The 25,981-nt window shown below is 42.9% G+C and overlaps 1 protein-coding gene across 4 annotated transcripts in view; it reads left to right on the forward strand.

Moving 5' to 3' along the window:
* The window catches only part of CAMK4 (calcium/calmodulin dependent protein kinase IV), a 338,512-nt gene extending 319,664 nt beyond the window's left edge, over window positions 1-18,848 (forward strand). For all 4 annotated transcript variants that reach the window (XM_090038364.1, XM_090038366.1, XM_090038365.1 and 1 more), the window contains 2 exons: window positions 649-801; window positions 7,771-18,848. In XM_090038364.1, the coding sequence (XP_089894490.1) occupies window positions 649-801; window positions 7,771-7,941 (324 nt within the window). In that variant the 3' untranslated portion in view covers window positions 7,942-18,848. The remainder of the gene's footprint in view (window positions 1-648; window positions 802-7,770) is intronic.
* The last annotated feature ends 7,133 nt before the right edge of the window (window positions 18,849-25,981 follow it).

The following is a 25,981-nucleotide window of genomic DNA, read 5'->3' on the forward strand; positions in this document are numbered from 1 at the left end:
TGCTAGTCTGGACTGGGCCCCTACTTATTTTCAAAACTAAGCTATTAGTAACTTACCTCCCTATTAGGTACCTTTGGATTATATGAGATTTTAAAGATATGACGATTAGCAGAAGTACAGCTACAAGCAGTAGTAATGCTACAGATGTAGGTATCTTTCTTCACTCTTAAATTTTTTCTATGGTATCCTTGTTTGCCAAGACATTCCCTTAAACCAAGAGTTATAACTGAATATACAGCATTGTTTGTTTCCCTAAGGAGTCCTTCAGTACAGAACTTTAGGGCATGAACAAACACCAAATCCAGCACGTTAAAAAGGAGCTACCCATCTGCCCATTCTTACCCCATAGTAAGTGGAAGCTAAAGCAGTAGTTTAAGTGAAAAGCTCTCTCCGTTTCACTCTCAGTGAAAGTGGGCTAAGCGACCACAGTTTAGCTTACACTTCTCTTGGGGTAAGAGCATCACATAGACTGTTGCCATGGAGCAACTGATGCATGGTAAGACCCCAACCATCTTTTGGGTTACTGGAATGTACTCATTTGTCCATAGCTGCATAAAATCAAGAACAAACTCTATAATGTAAGTCTTGCTAAATATTGCAAGGTACGAATGTTACATTCTTTTTTCCTTTTCTTCTCTCCTGGTGTAGGTTAAAAAGTTGATTGTTTTAGACCCCAAGAAACGCCTCACTACGCTTCAAGCTTTGCAGCACCCTTGGGTCACAGGAAAGGCAGCAAATTTTGCACATATGGACAATGCACAAAAGAAACTTCAAGAGTTCAATGCACGGCGTAAACTTAAGGTAAGTCTCTGTATTTTAGTGTCTGGGCTCATCTGTACCACATCTGCAGAACTCCTGAGTGTACCCAAAAAGTACGCTCCATCTGCCCACTCTCATGCCCACTCCACAAGCACCAGACCCAAAAATGAGGCAGTGAAGCCACTCCGATGGTGCACCCATTGTCATTTCCATGCACACTGGAGACTGAGATCTGGAGAGCGGTGCTGGGGTGCCCTCAGAAATACCAGAGAAGTGGTATAAAAATGCTCAGTGGTAACTTTAAAACCATTCTGTGATATTGACAGTCCAAGGAAGCCTTACAAATCATTGTAAAGATTGTCCCAATTGGGGAAAAAAAACGATTCTCCTGTCCTTTATTATGATGGCTGGTGAACAAGAGAAAGGTAAAGATGATCTGTTCAGTCTCCACAACTGGATGAATAAAAATGTGCAGCTGTAGAGAAAAAACACAGCTGCTTAGAACAGGAATGGATTTTCTAGAAAATATTTCCTTTCTCTGCATTTAGTACTTCGTGCTACATCTCTAAGGTGTTGACTAGAAAAGCTCCAGTCAGAGTAGGTGGTTTACTGATTTTTCTCATGGATTTGTACATCTAAAAACCTGGTGGATACTTAAACTAAGTACATAAGATTTTACATCATTAGCTTTGTATATTTTGGGGATGTATGATGCCTTTAAATGGCCCACAGTTCCCATGGATATCAATGAGAATGCAAGGGAACGGAGAACATTCTATGGTACAGCCTAATGTCAAAATTAAGTGCCTAAATTGCACATGCTAAATATACACATTCAGGTCCAAAATATGTAGTTTCAGATCTTGACAGTTAACTAGGCCTGCATCTGGGCAACTGCATTTCCTCTCCATTATTTTCATTAAAATTATAAACATTGTGTACCAGTATACGAGGTGTAGAGATGCAAACCTATGGAATTGAATCAGACCCACACTCAACTTTTTACTTCTTTGCTGATATGCTGAACACAGGGCATGAGTAGGAAGAGTTTCTAAGGCACAGATGACAAATAGGCCTCTGGCTTACAGAAGCATGAAATTCACCCCCTAGATAATAATCAGTATCAGTAGTGTCTGCTTTGGAAAATATATCCTGGGGTGCTTGGGCACAAGTCTTATGATCAACATCTGTTGTGGAGTCGCAACAGAGCCATCTTTATCATCATGGGCCATCACAATAATAATGAAACAGCCTCTGGGCTGGGAGCAATACAATCCATTACAAAAAAAAAATATGAACAGTAAATTACCCTAAAATGTTCATTTTCACGATTTTTTCTGTCTTATTGGGAAACTCTGACAAAGGCTCTCCAGATAGCAAAAGAAGGTCTGTTGCAAAGTGTATACAAAAATCTTGGGACGTTCCAGACATAATTATAGATATTCTTTGCCTGTTTAGAACTGACGTAGATGTGTCCATTATTATTATTCTCTTCAGTAGAAGAGATTTCCATAGCCTTAATCTGGAGTTACAAAATTAACTGTGCTGCATCGGCTACTGCAGGGGTGGCCAACCTGCAGCATATGTGCCACTTGTGGCACAGACAGCTCCTGTGTGTGGTATGCAGCAGATGGTGAAGGGATCAGAAAGCAGAGGAAAGGGAAAGGGATTGGAATGATATTCACAGAGGGTACTGGCTTAATTTGTGGCATGCCTGCCAAAAAAGTTGTCCCCCACTGAGCTGCTGAGGTCAGCAATAAAAGTCATTAATAACATTGTATCTGTTTTGCACATGTCAGTTTGGGTTCTCTTTGTAGTCTCACAGCATTGATTCTCTTCTGGGGCCTCTAATGGGACACGTTTGTAAAAAACTAAAACCTTATTTTATTTAGAACATGTCTTCATCCATTTTATATTCCTGTGTGGCTACCTAAACACTTGTAAGTTTATTTATTTGTTGATTTAACATCAAGAACAGGATTATTAAATCATTAACAGCATGAAAATGATTTCCTCTTCATAAAATGCAAAACTATGTACTGATTTACTAAGGGCATATACATTAATATGTATAGCTACAATTATACCTGTAAAAATAAATATAAACTCACAGGTACCTTTGGAATAATACAAAGCCAAGATGACACTATTTTCTTGTATTCAGAGCAGTAGCTTTATTAAATAGTTCTAAATCTGTAAATTCTAAAATTAAGATTGATATTAGTTGCAGCATAATAGGGTAGGATTCTTTCTTGTATACATCTATACATACAGCAGAAAGCAAAAGGCATTGCATTTAGATATATATAATTTTACCAGGTGCCACATTCCATTCTTAGTCCTTCTCACAAAGCCACCCTCTATACTGATCTTCTCTGCGAATGCTTCCTTCTTCACTCCATCTAGGGGTTCCTGTTTCCAAGGTCCTACACACCTCTCCCAACCTACATACTTTAAAACCTGATCCAAGTAAGAACTCAGGCACCTAGATGCAACTTAGGTGGAATTTAAACATCTAAATCCAAGTCATCAATCAATGCACAAAACCCTGCCTAACTGCTTTATATGCCTCAGAGGCCATGGGAACCTTAGGTTTCATCAGAAAACTTATGCAAACTTCTACATTTCTGCTATTACACATGCCTGGGACCTCCACCATCTTGGCTGAGCTGAGCATCTCAGCACCTGTCTGTACACCTATATCTGTTTGCAGTTCTTGATTAGGCATCTACATGCCCAAGTTCCCTGAGAGTCCTGATCTGTCAAGTCTGCCCTGAGCACACCTAAAACACCCTGATGGCCTTGAGTCCAGCACAAAGCACAACATCCAGAACCACTTCATTTCAGAAACACAGTGGATGGGTGTTGCCAGTGCTTGCGTGTGGTATCTTGGGCTACTGTGGGGAAAGAAATGCAAGATATATGGATCAGAGAGAGATCAAGCAAGAGGAAGCATGACTGTACCCAGTAGGGGGATTCTGCCCTGAGAGATGGGAACCCTGGGTCCCCATATCTAGTCCCAACACTACTCATGTATTTTCTCTGGCATAGGGACTGTAACCCAGGACTCTCCCCTCCCATGGGACAGCCCTTATCTCTGGGCTACAGAGTGATGCTTTTCAAAGTATTGATAAATAGCTGCTTCTCCCTCCCACCCTGTGACTCTTGTATTTCTGGATTTGCAATATATCAGCTTCTTCAGTCGGCAAAGTGTTCCCAGCCAAACTATTCTATAGCCTAGTGATTACAGCACTCTGCTGGATGGAGAAGTGGGTGTAAATTATGCCAGGCAAGCAGGGGGAGCTACCCGTTCTCCCACGAGCCTGGGTGAGTGCCTGAACAGCCCGGCTCTTATATAAATGGTGGCCACCAGCATCACCACTAGTACAAGTTTCCCTCGATTTTTGCGGGTTCTTTATATGCGAATTCACTCTTATGTGATGAGCATATTTAGACACATAATTTGTTATATGAGAGGTAAATTCACCCCTATGCGATCAGCATACCACCTGCCCAAGCAGGGAAGTCTGTGAGAGGAGGGGACAGGGCCGTGGCCCCAATCACACCAGCCCCAGCTGCAGCGGCCCCAGGAGTAACTGGTGCAAGTTGCCTGCAGCCGCTAGGCTGCATCATGATCCGTCTGTTCCCTGCGCCTTGGCTCACCTGAGCTCTTGGGTTGCGCTATGCCGTGGTGCAGGCAGCTGGTGTCAGCTGCTCCCAGGGCTGCTCCAGCATGGGCTGGGGTGAATGCAGACAAGCAGAGCCCCAGGCAGTGTGGGGCACAGCACTCACCCCAGCCCTGGCTGCAATGGCCCTGGGAGCAGCTGACACCAGCTGCCTGCACCAGGGCATGGTACAGCCCAGGAGCAGAGGTGAGTGGGGGCAGGCAGAGCCCAGCAGCTGCAGGCAGCTGGTGCCGGCTGTTGCTGGGGCCACTGCATGTGAGGCTGGGGTGAGTGCTGCTCTTTTCTCTCTGCTTTGCTGCCTTGTGCAGCCCTGGGAGCAGCACCTCTCCTCCCACCCCTTCCCTAGTCCCAGCCTCACTCCCTCCCTCCCCACCATGGGAACCTATCCCTATTTATTACATTGTAAAGTCGGTTTGCTTTATGCAAATTCAATTTTTGCACCATTCTCCAGGAATGCATGTATAGCATAAATCAAGGGAAACCTGTACCACCATTCCCTCTTTCTCCTCTGCCTGTGTCTTAAAAGAAAAGAGTGGGTGGTGAGTGCCCTTTACTCAAAGTGATAACTTAGGTAATTTAGTCCAAGAAGCAGTTTCAAACTGGGATTCACAGTCTCTCATAGGTGTCTTAGTGCTGGAGGTAGGACCCTGGATCTGAGAAAGAAAGAGGATTTGAGAGATATCCTTCTCTTCAGCATTTTCCACTGACTAGCTTTGGTGTTTTCCCATTCAGCATGTGTGAATGTGAATCTCATTTCTAGTTTCTTCCTGTTCATTATATAGGGAACTTAAGCACCCCATTCAGGTTTGTGAATTCCAATCCTTAAACACTTCTGTGAATCTGCTCTTTTATTGTCTTGACCCCATCCCTCCTGCTCCCCCAGTAATGCCACCCTTTATGGCCTGATAGTCCTCTTTTCAATGAGCAACTTTTGCTCTCTTCAACTAGTCAGCAAGACTTCTGTCCTCATCCACATTCCTCCTTCACTCCCATTTTTAAAGGAGCACCTACCAAAAATTAGCCAGCTACTTATGAATAAGAAGAGGGGTAGTTGGAAATGTTTCCTATATATATCATTTTTATATATACATGCATCTAAGTATGCTTGTTTCCTCTTCCATATATGTCTTTGCTTTCTAAGCATATAAACTTTTCTGGGCATAGACCAAGATACATTTCCTAATTGCTGTAGATTAGCACTGTAAAAATTTGCACCAGATAAGGATCTTTCACTGAGTCTTTCTAAAAGTCTGCATAGCCACTAGCACATTCTGGATATTACCGTATTAGATATCAGTCCTAATGATAAGTGTTGCTTTAATCTGTGCATAAGTTACAATATAATCAGTGTAATTTACTCTCTCACAAGATGGAACAATTTTTTTTATCAGTTCATTTTAATAGAGGTGTTGATAAGTATATTTTATTTTCAAACTCAGAATTAGTATAGCTAAACATATTTCTACCAATGATAGTCCAGGTTTGAACTTCAGAAATAGTGGGCACATCTACATGTGCTATTAATATGCTTTAAGCTTACTGCACAGTAAAATGCGTTGCTTTTCCCAGGAGTATATCTACATATGTGCCCATCAGGCTACTCCAGCCCTGCTCTTCCCCCATACAACTGCTAGGGGGAGCTCCAGGTTTCCCAAGTGCCAGCCGCAGACTGGCAAGGAGAACTGGGTCAGGCCTGGGCTCCCAGGGGCTGGAGGGAAGGGAGGGAGCTGCCCTGCCTCCAAAGCAGCTGGCAGCCTCCCAGCCTCACACCCCAATCAACAGTTCAGGGCAGGGGCTGGAAAGCAGCAGCTGCCTGGAATAGAGGACATTTCCCCCACCCCCTGCTTCTTGGTCAGCTGTCTACACATACACTACTGTGCAGTAGCTACTGCACAGTAAATCTACTACCTGTATCTATACGTAGCAGCCAACTGCACAATAGACTAATTTACTACACAGTAAATGCTGCACACGTGTAGACAGTGATGCTTTACTGCACAGTCTCATGTAGATGCACCCAGTGACTCTTTCAGATCTCATTAAATTGTTTTGAATACTACTTATTTTTGTAGCTATCGGAGGTTAATATTAATATGAAGTGTATGTGTAATAAAATTCCATGCGCATACTGTCCTGAGAGCGAGGACAGACATAAGACTTGACTCATTCCAAGAGTGTCACTGATTGAAAACCAGTTCACAGTTGTCCCCAGTCTGATGTGTCTGCACGTACACTGCTAAGGGTTCAAAGTGGATCGGTCACCTTTTAGGCATTGCAGTTCTGACAAACCAGCACCAAGGGGAGGTAGTGAGTACCCAGCCCAATTGCAATTCCCTCCCCCGCCCTTCTCACCAACATTTGAGTTCAATAAAGACCCATTCCTGTACCTTACTGAACATCTGTGTGGTGATACCTGACTGGAGATTGCCTAGATGTGTGCATAGGACTAGGGGGCTACCTGGACCCCTGCTTCTGAATGCCTGATAGCTGAGTGCTCTGAAGCTGCCAGAACTTTCAGGGCTTTTAAAGAGCACTTTCCCGCACGCCATTCATTAGTTTAGTTCAGGTCCTGGATATTGACTGGGGTTCAGTACATCCCAGGCTGATTTCTGGATGGAAGGGCAGCCAGGTGCGAGGGAAGACTGCCTGGCCTCTGCTGTGTATCTGGAGGCTGGAAGCTCAGGGGCATCTCTCCACTGCTTTAAAGAGTTTTCAAATTTCCCGCCTTTAGTGGTAGTGGGGTCCCTGGGCACCCCCTCTCCCACAGTATCCCCCAGCTCCAAGCACCCAGAAACAGAGGTTGAAGCAACACCTGGCCACCTTGCACCCCAAATAAGTCTGGGATGCATGGACCCCTGGTCAGTTGGCAACAAAAGAAGAAAATTGACCAACTTTTAAAAAAATTATGGAAAGTTGCCTCCAAAGCCCCCAGCCAGGGACACTGACTACAGTCAACTGTAGGCAATAGAAATTGGGGTGGTAGAGTTTTGTCTGCATACCTGAGCGGCTAGTTGCCATTTAGGGGTTGGGGCAGGCAGGATTAGTGTGAGATGCGTGGAGGACCAACCAGATGCTAGTCACAGAAAGTTTGGTGCCCTGACATAACACTGAACCAATTCATGGAGAACCAGTTCAGTGTAGTACTCGATTACCCAGGTATCTTTTTAAAACCGTTTGGGAGGTTTAAGTTGTTCTAAACTGGTTTGGATGCCTGAACGCTTGAGGTATTTTAAATTGGTCTAAGCATTACGTATTTCTACACCCAGAAGTTGTCATATGCCATTGTACTGAAGAAAAAAAACTTATTTTCTCCTATCTTTCTCAGGCGGCAGTAAAAGCTGTTGTGGCATCAACTCGTCTTGGGAGCGCAGGTGGTCACAGCAGCCACGACAGCAATAAGGCCAGCCGTAATCCATCTCCAGTTCATGACAGTGAACCCATGGAGAAACCTACTCAGGAAGTAGAAGTAGAAATAGCTCCCGAAGAGACATCTTAGGTCATTTGCTTTCTTATTTTGGCTGAAATTTGTCATTTCATGCACCAGCTAACTTGTCAATCAGCAAGAGAAATTTGTAAGCATGGTCTCTTTGGTGGTTCTGCTTTGGGGTGCAAAGTGCACCAGCTGGTGATCCTAACTTCAATGCATGTGACTGCTTATGAAAATAGTAAACTGTCCCATAAGGCATGTCATGAATACAGTGTTATTTGCAGTAATACCAATCGGTGAAATATGAGAATGAGTAAATACTACCTACCATACTACCTGCCATACACATTTTTAGAGTGTTTTTTAGACAACATTTGAAATTAATAGTATTTCATTTGAGTTCTCGTAAGTAGGTGTCTTCTAGAGATCATGGCATTTCACTGAACCTTTTTTTAATTTTCAGAATCATAATTCCACAGTAGATGACTGGGGACTAATATCAAGCCAATGCTTTTAAAAAAAGATGTTTGAAACATTTTGCTTTTTATCTGTAATATTTATAAACTGTTTAGAGATTTATATGCAAAAACATTCCACTAGTTCTGGGAAGAAATTGAAACATTAGTACAGGGGGCCATGGAACTGTACATTCCTCAAGCTTATGTTCAGAATGCCTTATTCTACCTTTAACAGTTTATATACAGTATTTTAATGATAACCAAAATTATTCTCAGATTTCTGTCATTTCATTCTCTAGTAAATTGTTAGCAAAAAAAATGATAGTATAGTATACAGTTAGAGTAGGGTAGTTGCAACCTTTTGAGATGTTGTTGTATCTATTAATTACTTTATAAACTGTGCAGCTAGAACACGTTTTTATGGGGGCTAAGAGAAAAATCTGAAATTACACAAATTTTAATTACTAAAAGAAAAACCACTGCAGAGTGGTTTTACTCTGGAGAAGCGCTCAGATACCACAGTGATGGTCATCACTGAAATAGATAGATGCTACCCTGAAGATCAGTCAACGTAAGTAACCCAGATTTTCCTAACAAAGGACCCATCCTGTAAAGTGATCCACATGGGCAGATCTCTGAACCTGTCGGAAGCTCCCATGCCTTCAGTAGGATCCATGCGTGAGGACCAGCTTGCAGGGTTATCTAACTGACTGTTGCCAGACACAACAGATATGAGCTGAAAAGTCATTGGTATATAACTATATATTGGTTTGTAATTACTTTGATAGTACCTGAAATTCATAATGTATTGGTATGTTACAGAAACAATACAACAGAACTGATGTATGCCAATATCGTTTGTGTTTGTTACACTTTTTAATACTGATCGTTACCTAAAGCCCTAATACAGTCAATATTTCTCTTTTGTTCTAATTGTTTTTATTTTAAATGGCTTTGCCTTGCACAACTTGCCTTCTAAAAATCTATTTTGGCTACTACAGAAGCCAGAGTAATTAACAAATCCAATAGCTATGTTTTCTGTTGCAGTGAAAATGGAAGGTAATTATATATTATTCACATGGTAGGTTTGCTAAATAAAATATATCTAAATTAATGTAAAAGAGAAAATTAAGTTGTCTTCACAAAGCAGTAATGCATGTTTTCTAATCTACAGAGCACTGATATTTTTTACCTTGATCTCATACGTTTGAACTAATTAAACTCATTCAACAAAGGTTTGATATTTAAGCAAGTGAGATTGAATTTCAAGCACAAGTACCCTGCCTTTCACCGGATGCTGCGTTGGTAAAAAGTGCGTAAGCTAAAAGGGCTGGCTGATTCATGCCTCTCAGAGCAGCAGCAGGATGTCTACCTAATTATAGAGATCTGGGAATGGGAAGAGGGGAAGAGTTTGCAGGTCTCCACTTCAGAAATTTACTCCATACAGGTGCAATCTCTAGGGAGGTGGTTATAGCAGTAATGTGTTCTCACCTCTAGTTTCCACCATTAGCTGCAGTGGTGACACTATCAGTGTTCAGTTAACAGGCATTCAGTCTGGAGGACTGTAATTCTGTAGGGCTGTTTCCTTCATTTGAAGTAGCTTCTTCTAACTTCAGCAAATAGAACATGCCATGTGGTCCATACCTCAGAGACTACTGATCATCTTCCTTGACTGAAGATAGCATTTTCTGAAATACGCTTTTGTTCATGCTGAATAAAACATGGTCCCAACAGACACACAAGCTTATCTTGTGAAAAAAACTATACCACATGGTTTGTACCAAACAGAACACACATGTTGAAGCAGAGGTTAGTAACTGAAGTCTGTCTGTGGCAGCATAATGTTGGAGTCAGCACAGTCTTGTGCATCAGAAACCAAAAGAGGCATCTAAAGCCCTCAGTGGTTTCATTATCAAGCAATCAGGATATCTGTGATGAGGGAATTGCCTGGATATGACCTAGTAATACAGCATGGCTGGCTTACACAGTGCAGCATTACACAATAGGAATAGCAGCCTGAAAGAGACCTGTGTATTTCACATTGATTTCTGTCTGCTAAATCACTTAGCAGCATATTTTGCCATGATGATGGCACCATACAGGTGTCCTACTACAGCCAAAAACTGTGATACATCGCTGCTTCCCCACAGTGTACTTTGGGATGGCGATCTCAACTCTGTTAATTTAGCCTCTGTGTTGTTTCAAAGCAGCTAGAAGACCGCACCAATTTTGTTCCTTACCGAAGTACTAAACTTTAAATTGTCTGGCTGCTTTCCCTGCGCAGTTTTCCTTTATACATACTTGAATGAACTTGAAGTTTTCATATTTATAATGCAGGTCGGAACAATAGTGGGCTGCTGCCCAGTAGGTAACAAGAAACAATGTTGGAAATAGTTGTCACAGGCAATGTGTCTCACTTACACATACTTCTTTTTTGTTGTTTTTTTTTTATAAACTCTGTCCTCCAGAAACCCCCCCTACAAATCTATATAACATTCCTGAGTGTTCGAGTTTGTCTGTTCAACTTTGATGTAGTTGATAACAGTGTAAAATCACACATAGCCAGGCAACACAGCTGTTGTGAATATGCTTTTTGCACTAAGGAAAGCATGAGGTATTCTAGTTAAGGTTAGTTAAGACAGGAACTAATGCTCATTCTTATCCCTGCTTGAGATCCCACCTGTTACTAAGGGTATTGCGTAGGATAGTTTGGAGGTTGTGTTGATTCACTTCTCTGTACTAGAAAGTGCCACATCGGAAGGACCTTTTAAGTACAGGGAGGAGAGAAAGATCTGAATAGCCTGTTTTTAAATTATTTGAACACAGCAGACCTTCTCATTTAACAGCAGAAACTGTCAGCCTCTGACATACATGCACAACATTGAATTTCAGAGAGTTGGAGTTGAGAACTTTTGCTTTTTCAGTGTCTGTTCATTTAAAACTGAGCATGAAAGATTCCATCCAATGGTGGATTTCTGACCACGTAGAATACCCCGCTTGTCCCTTCCTTTTCATGTCCTTATGTGACAAGGTATTTAGCAGAATTCCCAGATTCTTTGGACTCTGACAAGGTCACGCTGTGAGCACTTCTGCTATGGCCTACCTCGCTTGTAACTGATAAACAGTAAATTATTACAAAGATAGAAAAGCATCAGCATACTTGGGTGTTGGCATGTTAGCTGGTGATTTTTATTTTGCTGTATGTAAGGACACAGTATGGAGGTGTTTTATCTACTAGGGCCATGGCCATACCCCTGAGTGCAAAAGAGCCTTTAGGGGAAAGGATGCTGACTAAAATGTGTTTAAAAAGAAAGGAATTAGCTCTGGTAACTGTCCTTCCCATGAAAGCAGACAAATAGGCTGGCATGTGGAAAACAAAAACAAGAGCCAACCAACATGTGTTTTGCATTTATCAAGGCAAAGGTTGAAGAACATGCTGTCATAAAAGGGCTTGGGATACTGTAGTGTGATTAGCAGAACTAGAGGAAGGTTTCTGGAGGGACCAAGATCTGTGACACCAGAATCTCAACAGTGTTAACTGTATAGATGTGTAACACTGGCCACACTATAAACTTGCTGACAATCTTTTCCTGCAACTGTTCATGTCTGCAATATCATTATTGCTTATGAAGCAGGTAGAGTTCAACTTAGAAACCAAAGGAAATAGGTAGGGACGTGGAAAAAAACCCACTCCATGCTAGTGAATCACATCCTCTTTAATCCTATGGGCCACTGCAGGAGGTCACAACTGGTCCAGAACTGGAAGTGGGGTGGCGTGGCCACTTAATAAGGTGCTGCAACCATGCTAATTGGCTCTGTGACAGTCACCTTTACCGGATATTAGCAAACATAGCAAAGAGAAACAAAATGTTAGGAACTACATGCATCTGTTTTGCTAGTGGAAAGCTGGCATTAACAAGCAAGTATAGAAGGACTCTGGAAAACATACACCAAGTCCTGAATGAATGAGTGAACTGTCAATATATAATCCCTCGTTTTCCACCCACATCATAGTAAAAGGTATCAGGCAGTTTACCTATGGAATCCAATACTGAAGGGGGTTTGTTAATTAAACCTGTGTGGTGGACAGTTCCTTTTTAAATGAAAGTATACTGAGCTTATAGGTTTCCCCCTAGAATCTAGACCCCTCCACCTTACACACTGCTGCTACTTTTTGCTAACTGAGAGATGATATACGCTCCTGATTTTAATGCAGTGCACACAGATTCCTTGTTTGTGCCAAGGCTGTACGTCTTCCTCAGTAAGCATTTCAAATTCTACTTTTCTACACTCTGTCCACCAGTCTGCCAATGGCAGTTCTCAGTGTAAAAGCAGGAAAACATATCATTCAAGGCACGGCCCCAGTGAGATGCACAGTTGAAGCCACAGTATAATAGCAGTGTTCCAGTCTAATTCAGCCAATCCACCCAATTCCAAATGTTTCTGGATTTATTTATTTATTTATTTGTTGTAGTCTATTATCTAAAGGATGTTTCAGTACTTGCTTAAACCTACTTTTTCAAGCAAGAGCCACACAAATTAGGTCTTTTTCCTCTTTTGTAAAAGAATTAAATAACAAAACCACAGGGCTGATAAAAGTAGATTCTGCTTAAGAAAGTTGGTTTAGCTTGATAAGCTGTTGCATGATATGAAATTGTTCTTGAACAAAATTTGTATTGAAAATCAAGAAGAAAAAAATGCTGAGGAAATAAAAGAAACAAAAGCTAGAGCCATTAAACTGAGAGAGAGGACAGCAAAAACAATGAAGGAAAAAAAATGAAACAACTACAATTTATTCAAATAAGTTTTCAAGCTTGTATAAAATGGTCCCATTAACTGTAGAGCACAGACAATTAGAAGATTAAATAATAGGCATGTCATTGCAGAACTCAGTGTAGGTATCTGCATCCTTCAAAAATTAAGTCCAGAAGTGTATAAACATCTATTGACAAGACAAAACAGTATGTGTAATAGCTGCTTAGTTTCTTCTTCACCACTACCTAATAGGAAGCAAACTTGACAATCAGTGTAACTGTATGGAGCATAATGGAGGATCAGGTGCAAAACACACTTTGTTGACTTTGTCTTCTCTAACAGAAGTAGTAGTGTACAGGCATGCATGCATTTACAACCTAGCAAAACAAAATACTGCACTGCTTTTGTCCCCTTGGGGAGACGATCAGAGGACAAACAACACATGACAGATGTTAATCATGTTGCTTGATGCACTGCAAGAAAACACAAATATTCTGTTCACGAGCCCAGTAGTAGAACCTGTAGACAACAGCCTCTGAAGTAGCCAAATTCTGACCTTTGAGACAAACATAAAACTATAATTGACTGCAGGGCATATAGATAGCAGTAGAGATTAATGACAGTGATGATCAATCCCAGATCATACTTCAAGACTTAAAAATCTCTCAGTGACCAGGTCTGTGTTAAGAATAGCAGATATACTATGACAGTATTATTCCATTGGAATTGAAGCAGTAGGGTTGCTATTGCAGTAGGCATGACTCACCTTTGGAGGTAACTCGATGATCTAAACAATCTATTCTCTTAACAGGGATATATAACTCCAACTAAGTTTAATAAAGACAATGACTAGATGATTTACTATGCTATCAGCACAGAGGTGGCTAGGGAGGGTGCCCCAACCACCATGCCTGACTAAAGCATATTGGCATGGCTATAACTATAAAGCTGAAGTGTTTCTCTAGCTATCTGATGTCATGTAGAACACCTCTGAGGCTGATCTAAACTACACCAGGCCCTATTGCTCAGATAGGCTTGGCATACCATGAGTGCAGCTGAGAATCTAGCTTATTGTTTGTACATCAAGGAGGGAACAGACCACTTACTGAGAATTACATTTTTCTTCCTTATATATATAGTAACTGCTGGATACAGAAATCCTGCCGTTCTAGTGAATGTCAGATGCATCACTGTGCATCCGTGCAATAAGGCAAGTCACAGGGCCAAAGCATTAATCTGTAAATATGTGAATCTGAAGCACAAAGGGAATCCTCTCTGTGTCAGAGAGTCATTCCAAGTCTGGTTCAATTTAAGAAATGGTAAATTACAATTTAAAAGAGGATAGAGGATAGTGTGTTTGCCTTATTTTCCTCATTCCTCATCTGGTTTTCAAAGCATTAGACCCCAGAGGGGACACATGGGGCACAGTTGGTTTGTCTGTCCACGGAAGAGGAGCCGTCTGACTCCTTGGCAGGTTTCAGCAGCAATTGTATGGACAAATCTGCTGTTGCCTTTGGGTCTGTCAGATGGTTGAGTTACTGCTGTTTGAGTTGCCTTGGCCTCTGTGCTTCATTGGCCAGTTATAAATACCCTCCTGAATTAGACCTGTAGTGTGGTTTTCCTTGGTCTTCTGAGAGTAGCTAGTGGGGTTTCTCTAGCCCCACCCCAGATCCTAGACTCCTTTGTATAATGTCTTCCTAAGTACTGCCTGCAGCCTACAATATGCTCTGTATTTTTATCAAAACCTAAAGCCAGAGTCTTTTTGACTGCAATAGCACAATCCTACCTAAAAAAGAGTAAGACTGTAGAGAATTCAGCACTGAAGGTAGGGGTGTTTTTTCAAAGGAGCTGGGACTACTATAGATCCTTAAGATCTATTTTATCATAACATCTGGGGAGTAAAGGATTCTAAACACAGTGACCCCTACAAAAGGGACACTGGCAGCTGCTGCTCCTGAATGCTTGATGCAGAAGATCAGCTTTGCCAACAATACCTTTGCCAAGCTCCTGCACAGAAGACTGGCTTTAGTTGTTCCGAAGAAGTACAAATGGCAGCCAATACCAGAGCTCTGAAAAAACGTATTTCCTATTCTGACCTGGCTCTGAAATCTTGCCTATGAGAATTATATTAATGTTTTATTTACTATACCACAATATCACCATTTAAAACACTGATGCAGCAAATAGTGATGCTAGTCTGTAATATCTGTGGTTAATGCTTTGAAATGCATGGTTTTATAGTGCAATTGAAATCAAGAGTTGGTGAAGTTAGGACTTGTGTATTTCCCCACAGAAAAGGGTGTATCACACGAAAGAGAGCTGCAGCCTTTTCACTTATGATCAGGTATCCAACTGTAGGCCGCACATATACAACTTCAAGCTGAAGGCAAGCCTTATGATAAACAGCACAAGGCCTTGTCCACATACAGCATACCACAATAACCTATTACATTCATTCATCCATAGCAATAGTACAGGAAGCAACTGCTTTACCACATCAGCCCTAGGAGTCCTGTTCTATGCGTCTTTCAAAAGTAGTCTTTTGTATGCATCATTAGTGAAGTTGCCCATTAAAAACAATGGGAGCTGTTGAGAGAATCAACATTTTTGAAAATCAGGGCACATTTAAATGCTAAATATGAAATGAGTAACTTAAGTGATTGATGCTTCTAGTTTTGAAAATGTTGGCCAACAATGTGCTATTTATATCAATAAGCAACTTGCATTAAAACCTCCCTGCCTTTTATTTAGCTAAGATCATGAAGTCTTGCACACAGTCCTCATGTTTCAGTTGACTAGTGGGTAAACTGGGCTGGATGACAAAGCTATCGTCTTTCCTTATGTCAAGGTGGTACAAGGGAAACCTGTTATGAAATTAAATTTAAATTAGACAGGGTTGCATGACACTGAAGAAGTGGCTCACTAGTAACAATGTGAAAAGAAGAGAAGAAAGATTAAGATTTGGTATAACAAGTATGTGTTATTTTTAAAACTCTCCATGGCCTACTTTTCAGAAGTAATCTTCACGCCAAACTTTTGTTTCCTTGGCAACTCAGGCCCATGGGAGGCATCAGGTTTAAGTAGCTGCAGGCCCCCTTCCAATCTTTATCTAAGAGAGACACACCTGAGAAGTGTCAAGTGCAGCATCAGTAGTGCTAGGACAGTATTAATGCAGCTTATGTCTTCCCATAGAAGCCCCCACTCCCACCCAATGCCATTTCCAGACAAGATAATCCAATGATAACAGTACAGCAACTACCAAAAGAGCTGATGGTATTCCTGCTTTGATTTGATATTTCAGATTTCTTTCTCAGTTTTCTACTGTATCATACTCTAGAAATAAAATTTCCAACACCAACAAGGTGACTCTGTCGTTTCAAAAGAAACCTTTTCAGTGTTTCAGGGGCCTTTCTAGCTAGTCTGTACTGTCCTAAAGCACTCACTGCATTTTGCTGCATTGACTGGCACTGTAAGGCACTGCAGTACCTGAGTGAACCAGGGTATCTATAGAAAAAGAGACCCCAGATTGGTAGAACAAATGAATACGTGTGCATTCACATTTATAGAAACAAGCATAACACAATACAAACCAGGCCAGCCTAATCCCATAATAAAGCCATGAGACTACTAGTTTGCTTGGAAATCGTCAAAGATAGTACTTTCTTACTTTTGTGCCCTGTCCTGAGCAATCAGAAAGGGGAAAAGCCCCAAATCCCTCTTCCTTAGAAATCACTCCTTGAGAGTGTGAGGATATGAGCAATCATGGCATTTCCTCTTTCATGCATATTTATGACCAACTGCTTACAATACTAGTTCCTCTTAGGAGGAGAGGTCCTTTGGTTTAAAAGAAAAAACAAAATCCCTGGCATTCCACCTGGCCTGTCTTATCTCATCAAAATGGCTGACAGTCTTTTGCAGGCCCTAGAGAAGCATCCTGATTACTTCTGATGCACACTCTTCAGCAATCCTGCTGGTGTTCCTCAGCAGCTCTGGACTGGTAAGTACTGAGTAAGAGTGTGCTGGGAAGCAGCGCCGATGCTTTGTCAAATAAGGCAAAGTCTTACACCTGTAAGGGAATCTTTATTTGGTTGGCGAATATACTGAATCTTACTGCAGTTTTATCCCTCCAGGGAAGCAATATAATATGGCACTATTGGATCATGTAGCCCCCATCTGCTGGTGCAGAGCCTCAGGCAGAACATGATACTAGTCTGGGGAAGCTTCCAAATCCAGCACTTTGTTCTCACAGGTATTGTGATGAAAATGGTGCATGCTTTTGTGTACTTATTGTTGTACTGGTTTGGCGGGGAACAGTCACTGGATAATAATAAAGTGCAGGTAAAATATGAGGTGCCTAAGACAAGTACCAGCACTGGCTTAGTATTGTTGCATACAATGTAGTCCTAGCTTCTCCAAGTGTCATATAGTAGACTAATGTCTCTAATTAAATAAGTCAGTTATTGCCCACTGAATGCTTTATTTATGGACCTGTTGAAAGTCTTAGGGCCGGTGGCGGGGGCTAGAAGGGGGTGAAAACGAAGTACGTGCCTATGGCAAACTTAAAGCATGAGGTGAGGAGAAGTCTGTGTTCAGAAGGATTCATCCCACAGGCCAAGCTGCAAAAGTTATTTAGTGGTGGGGATGATGGATCTCCTGACCTTCCACCAAGTGTGAGGAGAGAATTTGTTAGCTACTAATAATCTGCTCCTGCTGCTGGGTATGAGGGCAGCTCCTGCCATGATCCTGTTGTTTGGGCTGGTTATATGGGACTCTGTACAGGGGAGAATCCAGGCAGGCTGTTTAGTGCTTTGAAGTGCAATATATTTTGTCTGATTGTGCTTTTTGACTTGAAAATGCGCTGACGTTCAAAGAACCTGCACCCATGTTGGATCTGGGTCTGTAAAGTACTATCAGGGTCTATTGTTCTTGACTTTTGAAATCATATTTAAGCCTTTTCTCCATACTTTAACATAGTTTTGAAGTTCTCTGCTTCCCTTGATTGCAGGAATGTATAAACTGCATTTGAACAGTGCAGTAAGGCAACACTTCCAAAATAAATCAAATGGTGCTATTGGTTCATTACAAAGTGTGCTTTTAAATCAATTATAAAAACTTACAAAGCTAGGATCAGTTGGGCTTGATCTGTACAAAATACTCTATGTATTTATTGGGCTCCATAACCTATATTTTTCTCAACTCTGCTACATTATCTGTACATCTAACACCTTCTTTTACAACTTGGTATGTAAGAAAATCTTGTATGATCAGCAATTGTTTACCTTTTAATAGCAAAACTATTAATAAATAATGGGTTCTGGACTGCTAATTAAATGTACACACTTAATTCAGGCTAATACTGCTTGTATAATAACTTTTTTGATATTGTGTAAATGACCCATAGAAGACAAGCCAGAACGAGGGAGGAAACTGTCAGTTCTGCTGCTCTTATGTATTATATTTGGGACTGCTGTAACCTTTTGTATGCTTGTATAGGTATGCTTATATCTGATACATAAATAGAATATGCTTTGATGCTGGGAAGTTTATAAAATTATTTGCATGAACCATATGATATTTAAATAAATTACTAAACCTAGAAAAGTTTATCATCTTGATATGGATGTTGTAACCAAAAGTATAATGGAAAATATAGAACTACCAATTTTTCTATAAAGAGAGATCATGACTTGTACACTCGCTGTTTATTGCCTTTTCCTCTTAAATGAATTCCAGCTATGCATAGACATTGTCCCCCTTCCTTGTTTGGTAAGAACTCTTAGTCTGCGATCTGCTATTAAAATATGTATGTATATATGTGTCTCAGATCATATTCATATTTGATGTCCACATAGAAATGCCAGAGGGTCAATATCACAATATTATAAGGGGAGAGAGAAAAACACACATTTCAAGGTTTATTTTTTAATTTGACAGCTACTGATTGCTCCTAGCATATGTTGTGTGGCTCTATGACCAGTATGAAAATTGAGCAAAGAAGACAAGACTCTGAAAATAACTGGAATGAACTGGCTCTGGAAAAGTGTTGAAAGGACAGCTTCCATACGGATAAACTGAAATGGTGGCGGCAGCAGGGAAAGTGGGGCAGGTCTCTTCCTGAAAGGTGTGAATGTCCCTTATTACTCTTCCTAGTAAGAAAGCAGACGCTGCTCTCTGTTTCTTATGCCCGTTTGGAACACCAATTGACACTTCGCAGCCCTGGGGGAAGGAGCAGACTATCTACGTCAGCGGTTCTCAAACTTTTACGCTTTACATCCCACCTATGTAAGGTCAAAAAATCCTGGTCCCACTGGTCAACTAGCGGGAGGGTCTCCCAGAGGCCAGTCAAAGAGCTGGGGGGGAGTCCTGGCCGCTGGGGAAGTCCCACCAGCTGAGAAACCCTGATCTAAGTCAAAACCTCACTTAAATTCCAACATGGGAGAGAAAGGGAAGGCTCTTTAATTTCAAAATTATTGAACAGCCTAGAACAAGCTAAAGTGGGACCAAACCCATGTCGTCGCTAGCCACTTGACTGCTACTTCATTCAAGGTGGTTAACATTTTTTTAAAGGTGGATGCTCCCTAAACCTTTTCTTTAGGCTCCAGATACATGTGTTCCACTACAAGGCTACAACTGTCTGGAAGATTTGTCCAAACACCACAGCGACGTAGAAAGTCAAGTGAGATCTAAAGAACACTTCTGCACTGGGAGGCAGCTTTGGGGGCTGCAGTGGTGGTTATATTCCTCCTTTGGCTACTGGTCCATCCAAAGTTTAAAAGGAACTGCCTGGCAGTGGCAGCAGTGAGGGAGTCTATTGACTTTGCGTCTCATTATAATTTTCCTGATCCCTTCTAAACTTTCCATTCCATAGACGTTAACAACCTTCTCCTTTTTAATGGTTATGGTGTTCCACTACACAAGCTAGCCTTTGTTCTGCAATTCTGCTCTCTGTTAGCTGCCCCTTGTAATGTAGCTCCTATTTTACAGCCTTGAAGACCTGTTTTGTTTTGGGTGGGTTTTTCAACTCATTCCACTAGTTTTCTTCAGTCCTCAACTGAATTATATAGCCCTGGGCTCCTAGCATACTTGTAAAGCTTTCCATTTATTTTTAACTGCAGAATGTGTTTTACATGATGATGCACCTCACCATCTGCACAATAGGGCTGTGCGAAACAGCACTGTTTCATTTTGACTTCCATTTCAGCGGGACAGTGTTTCATTTCATTGAAACTGTTTCAACACATTTTGTTGTTTTGCCCATAAGCTATAATGGGGAATCATACAAATGCCTAAAACTTTGTCATTTCTTGCCTGATTCGGACAAAAATTGCAGGAATGATAGCCTCTTCTGAGGGCACAAAGTCAAGTTTCAAGGAGATGGGTGCAGAGGTTTCTAGGTAACCGCACCTCAAGCTGTTCAAAGCAAAACTTGTGACACTTGCCAGCAGCAGCAGCCTCCTGTCATCAGACGTGCAGATCTGGGGCCTGCACCCCAGAGAGGGCTGCGGGGCTGTGCCAGACTCCTCCTGGGGGTGGGGTCCCCCGGATCTGCATGCCAGATGATAGGAGGCTGCTGCTGCTGCCTGGGGCCAGCAGCAGCTGCAGTCTTCCCAGCACCGGGCACAAGCTGTTCCCAGCGCCAGTCCCAGGCGGCAGCGGCAGCTTCCTCTCATCTGGTGCGCAGATCCAGGGGCCCACACCCCCGGGAGGGCTACAGGGTTGTGCCGGACTCCTCCCAGGGGTGCAGGCCCCTGGACTGGCACGCCAGATGACAGGAGGCTGTCGCTGCCGCCTGGGACCAGCGCTAAAGCCAAGTAAGCCCGGCTTTGAAACTCAAAATGTTTCAAAACTTTTGAAATGCTTCGAGTGTCTTTGTTTTGTTTCAAAGCTTTTTGTTTTGTTTCAACTTTGCTGTTTTGAGCTCAAAGGGCGTCAAAACAGCTTTGAAACGAAACACCCAGCAAAATTTTCACACAGCCCTACTGCACACCCCCTTTTCAGAAATATAGATCTGCCCATGTCCCCACCATCACCCCCATGGTCTAGCTCATGAAAACTCACACTCCCTGTGCTGCCAAGAGGATAAGTTGTTCCACAGCAGTGATTCTTAACCAGGGTACAAGCACAGGCTCAGGCTTATGCCTACCTGGTCAATCCCCCACCCCTAATGCTCAGTCCTACTGCAAGAAGTTAGGAAGTGTAATATATTAATTTGGTTTTGAATTGAGTGGCACTCAGTTCACAAAAGTATGGAGAATACTTGCCAGGAGTCCAAGGAGGAGTGCCTCAAGTCCAAAAATGTTGAGAGTGACTGACTGCTTTACAAACAATCTCTCTTTGAGAGGGAGGTGACAACTAATTAGTTAAAACACCTTGGTATGTTCCATATGTGCAAATGCCGTTTTGTCTTAAACTTACAAATAGGCAGGTGGCTTAGGAAATGATTCAGTTTATCTACCTGTACTCTGACTTTTCTGTGTTTTGAAAATATTTTATTTGACATTTCTGTGTTTTGAAAATATTTTATTTGCCAAATATTTTATTTGACATTTTTCGTTCCCCCTTTTGTTCTTTTTTTATCCTATTTTCTTGTCTCTCAAAGGGAGGAAGGGATTCATAAGGGACAGAGTATGAAAGTGAGACTTGAGACTTCAGCTCTGTTCTTGCAAAAATGCACCATGAGGATTTATTCAAGTGAGAGGGTGGATGTGGAGGCAGGGGTCTGTCTAAAATGGGCAGGATTGGAGCCTTAATTTCTGTTCTTGGCTGGGTTACTAACTTGCTCTTTGGTCTTGAGTAAATTGCAGTATTAACCTGAGTTAGCTCAGCAGCAGGGACATTTGTCCGTGAGTTACTACTTTCAGGAGCTAGCAGCCAGTCTGTGAAATGATTCCAATGTTGTTTCCTTGCAAGTACTTACTTCCAAGGGCTGATCCAAAGGCTTTTGGTACTGCAATAAACTGGGCTGTCCCAAGAGGTTTTTGTGTGGTGAATTATGGGAAAATGTTGTCCTTGCTAGGCATGCGCAGGAGAGGGTTCTGGCATTGGAGCCTGCTGTGAATGGAGTCCAGGTAGGGCCCAGCCTGGAACTTAAGTCCTGTTCACTTATGGGTTGTACTTGTCTTCACATAATTCACCCGTTTCGCTGGAAAACATCGGCACCCTTCTGTTGAGGGTTTTTGCAGAGGTCAAGACTTCAGGGGCATTGCTCAAGGTAATTTGGGAGTGCATCATATTTTATTGTATGTTGGGGTTCTAGTTTGCATAATGGTTATATATACATGCGAGGAATGGTGTGAGGTATTGGGTACTTACCCCAAGATGCCTTCTAATCCCCATCCAAGAGGGTGCAAGCTGTGAGCAACAGAGAAACCCTCAAATTCCTGGTGAAATAGTTGGGATGGATGGTATGGGGAAGCTGAGGACCTCTAAAAATTGGCTCCCGCTATCCCTACTATGGACAGTTTCTAAAGAACATGGTAAGCTTGTTAGGAACCAAAGTAAAGACTCTGTCATAACAGTTGTAGGGCCTTAACTCAGATTCTCAATCCCATCTGCTCCCCTCCTCCCCCAACTGGGCATGAGGTTCCCTGCACATGTCTCCAAAGCTGCTGTCGCTTCCCCATGCTACCTGCTGCCCAGGGCAATGCAGCCGGGGTAGGAAGAGGAGCCACCGGAGGCAAGGGGAGCCGAGCAATACCCAGGCAGCTGCAGCCATACCAAGAGCAGCCCCGCCAGGAAGCTATGCACACTGGGCCGGGGCTGTCCCAAGTGGAAGCATGACACAGGCTTGGCTCTGTGCAGATTGTTGTGGGGAAGCTGCAGGCCAGATATGATCTGTTGGCAGGCACCCACCTCCGAGTCAAATCTAATTGGTCGGCAGGCCAGATCAGGTGCACGGGCCATATTTTGCTCATCCCGATCTAGTTTGCCTTCAGCAGTTTCAATCATGCAGTCACTGACAAAATAGTGCAGAATCAGCTCCCAGACTACTGCACCTGGCAGCATAGTAGTGCAGGAATTAATTAGTCCAGTGCACAGGATGACTAACAAGTATGGCAGATGAGTTTGGTTTAACAGGGAACTTCAGTTAGGTAAAACACAAAAAGCAAGGTTACAAGAAGTAGAAACTTGAACAAATGACTAGGAAGGAGTACAAGAATATTGCTTGGGTATGCAGGGATGGAATAAAAAAAGGCACCGTACAATTGGGGCTGTAACTAGCAAGGGACACGAAGGGTTTTTACAAGTATGTCAGCAACAAGAGGAGGCTCAGGGAAAGTGTGGGTCCCTTACTCAATGGGGGAGGCAACCTAGTAACAAATGATGCAGAAAAGGCTGAAGTTGAAGTACTCCGTGCCTTTTTCACCTCCAGTTTTCACAGGCAAGGTCAGCTCCCAGACTACTGCATCTGGCAGCACAGTTTGGGAAGGTGAGTGGCCAACAGTAGCAAAAGTTCAGGTTAGGGACTGTTCAGAAAAGCTGAACATGTACAAGTCTATGAGGCCAGACACAATGCAACTGAGGGTGCTGATGGAGCTGACTGATGTGATTGCAGAGCTCCTGGCCAATATCTTTGAAAACTCACAGCAGTCAGGAGAGGTCCCAGATGATTAGAAAAGGGAAAATGTAGTGCCTGTCTTCACAAAAGGGAAGGAGGAGTATCTGGGGAATTACAGACTGGTCAACCTCACCTCAATCCCTGGAAAAACTTGAAACTGGTCCTAAGGAATTGATGTCCACATATTTGGAGGCGATTAGGAACAGTCAGCATGGATTTATCAAGCGCAAGTCATGACTGACAACATGATTGCCTTCTATGATGAGATGACTGGCTCTGTGGATGTGGGAAGATAAGTGGATGTGGTATACCTTTACTTAAGCAAGGCTTTTGATACAATCTCCCACAATATTCTCACAAGCAAGCTAAGGAAGTACAGGTTGGCTGAATGGACTGTAAAATGGATTAAAAAACCGTCTGGATTGTAAGGCCCACAAGGTAGTAATCAACAGTTTAGCTGCCAGCTAGTCTCAGGTGGAGTGCCCCAGTGGTTAGTCCTGTGGCTGGTGTTCAATACCTTCATCAATGACCTGGAAGATAGGATGGAGCGCACCCTCAGCAAGTTTGCAGATGACACCAAACCAGGGGGAGTAGTAAACAGGCTGGAAGGTACAGCTGGGATTTGAAGACCTCAACAAATTGGAGGATTGAACCAAAAGAATCCCAATCCCAGTTCAACAAGAAGTGCAAGGTTCTGCATTTAGGACTGAACAAGCCCATGCACTGGGTCAGGCTGGAGACCGACTAGCTAAGTAGCAGCTCTACAGAAAGAAACTTGGGGGTTACAGTGGATAATAAGCTAAACATGAGCCAACAGTGTGTCCTTGTTGTGAAGAAGGATAACAGCATACTGGGCTGCATTAGAAATATTGGCAGCAGATAGAGGGAAATGATTCTCCCCCTCTATTTGGCACTGGTGAGACATATCTGGAGCACTGTGTCCAGTTTAGGACCCCACTACAGGAAGGGTGTGGACAAATTGGTGAGAGTCCTGCAGAGGGCAACAAAAATGGTTGGGGAGCTGGGCACATGACTTCTGAAGGAAGGCTGAGGGAACTGGGCTTATTTAGTCTGGGGAAGAGAAGACTGAGGGGGGATTTAATAGCAGCCTTCAACTACCTGAAGGGAGGTTTGAAAGAGGATGGTCTCGGGTTGCAGCAAGGGAAGTTTAGGTTGTATATTAGGAAAAAGTCTCTCACCAGGAGGGTAGTAAAGTACTGCAACCCATTACCCAGAGAGATTGTGGAATCTCCATCCTTAGAAGTTTTTAGGACCCAACTAGACAAAGCCTTGGCTGGGATGATCTAGTTGGGGATGGTCCTGCTTTGAACAGGAGGTTCGACTAGATGACCTCCTGAGGTCCTTTCTGTGGCAGGGCACTGTTGGCTCAGCCCTTAGTGGCAGGCACCAAGCAGCCAGCAGGTGCTTGATTGTGGCAGCCATTTTAGATCTCTGGCTACCTATATAAATGGAGCAGTTGGCTGCTAGCAAGCCAGGCAGCAACACTGCCTGGCTGCAAGACTATATACAACATCCTGAAGCTAAGGCAGGAGCTGTAGGGGATGGTTTGGAGGCTCCTGGTCCTGGACATGACCTAAAACTGAACCCTGCTAGGAGTGGGTGGCCTGGTGGGGTTCTCAGTGGCACAGGAGCCCCTGGAAAGTGCCAGGCTACTTACCATCCTGGTGAAAGAAGAGTAGGGGCACCTTAACCCCACCCCTCACCTTCAGGTGGGTTACCTGAACCATCTGATCCAGGGAGGGCCAGGTAAGCTTCAGGAAGCACCTGAGCTGGGAATGGGGAACCCCAATCCCTGAGTGCAGGCAGGAAGTATAGACCCAACCAAGGGACTCAACTGGTCAATATTGGGGCCAGGACCAGAAGGGTCAAAAGGGCCAGGGGCCCACCGTGAGGCATGCCTGTATACAGTGAAGAAGCTCAGGGTCCCGACTGGCCTGAGATGGGGTCAGGGCTTATAGGGAAGCCGAAGGTCCCATGGAAGGGGCCACAGCTAATGAGCAAAGGGGGACAGTTGAATCGACTGCCTAAGATGCTATCTGCAAGGCTTGGGCCACGGTGTATGGATAGAACAAAGCTGTGGATAGACCCCCCTCAATATCAGGATGTATAATGGGCAGCCTCCTGCCTAATTAACAGCTTAATTATGTTTCATCAGGGTGTGGCAGGAGAAAGGTGGGCAGTGTACCCAAAGGCAGGTGGGGAAGCTAGCTTTGTGGCTAGTCTGGGAGCCCCACTTTGCCACACCTTCCAACCCTAACTGTCCATGTATTGGGCCCCATGGAAAGCATTGATGACAGGAAGTCACAAGTGTGTTAGA

The sequence above is a fragment of the Crocodylus siamensis genome, chromosome 3 (assembly GCF_052110815.1).
Source record: "Crocodylus siamensis isolate JL-2025a chromosome 3, ASM5211081v1, whole genome shotgun sequence".
NCBI classification, from domain to species: Eukaryota; Metazoa; Chordata; order Crocodylia; family Crocodylidae; genus Crocodylus; species Crocodylus siamensis.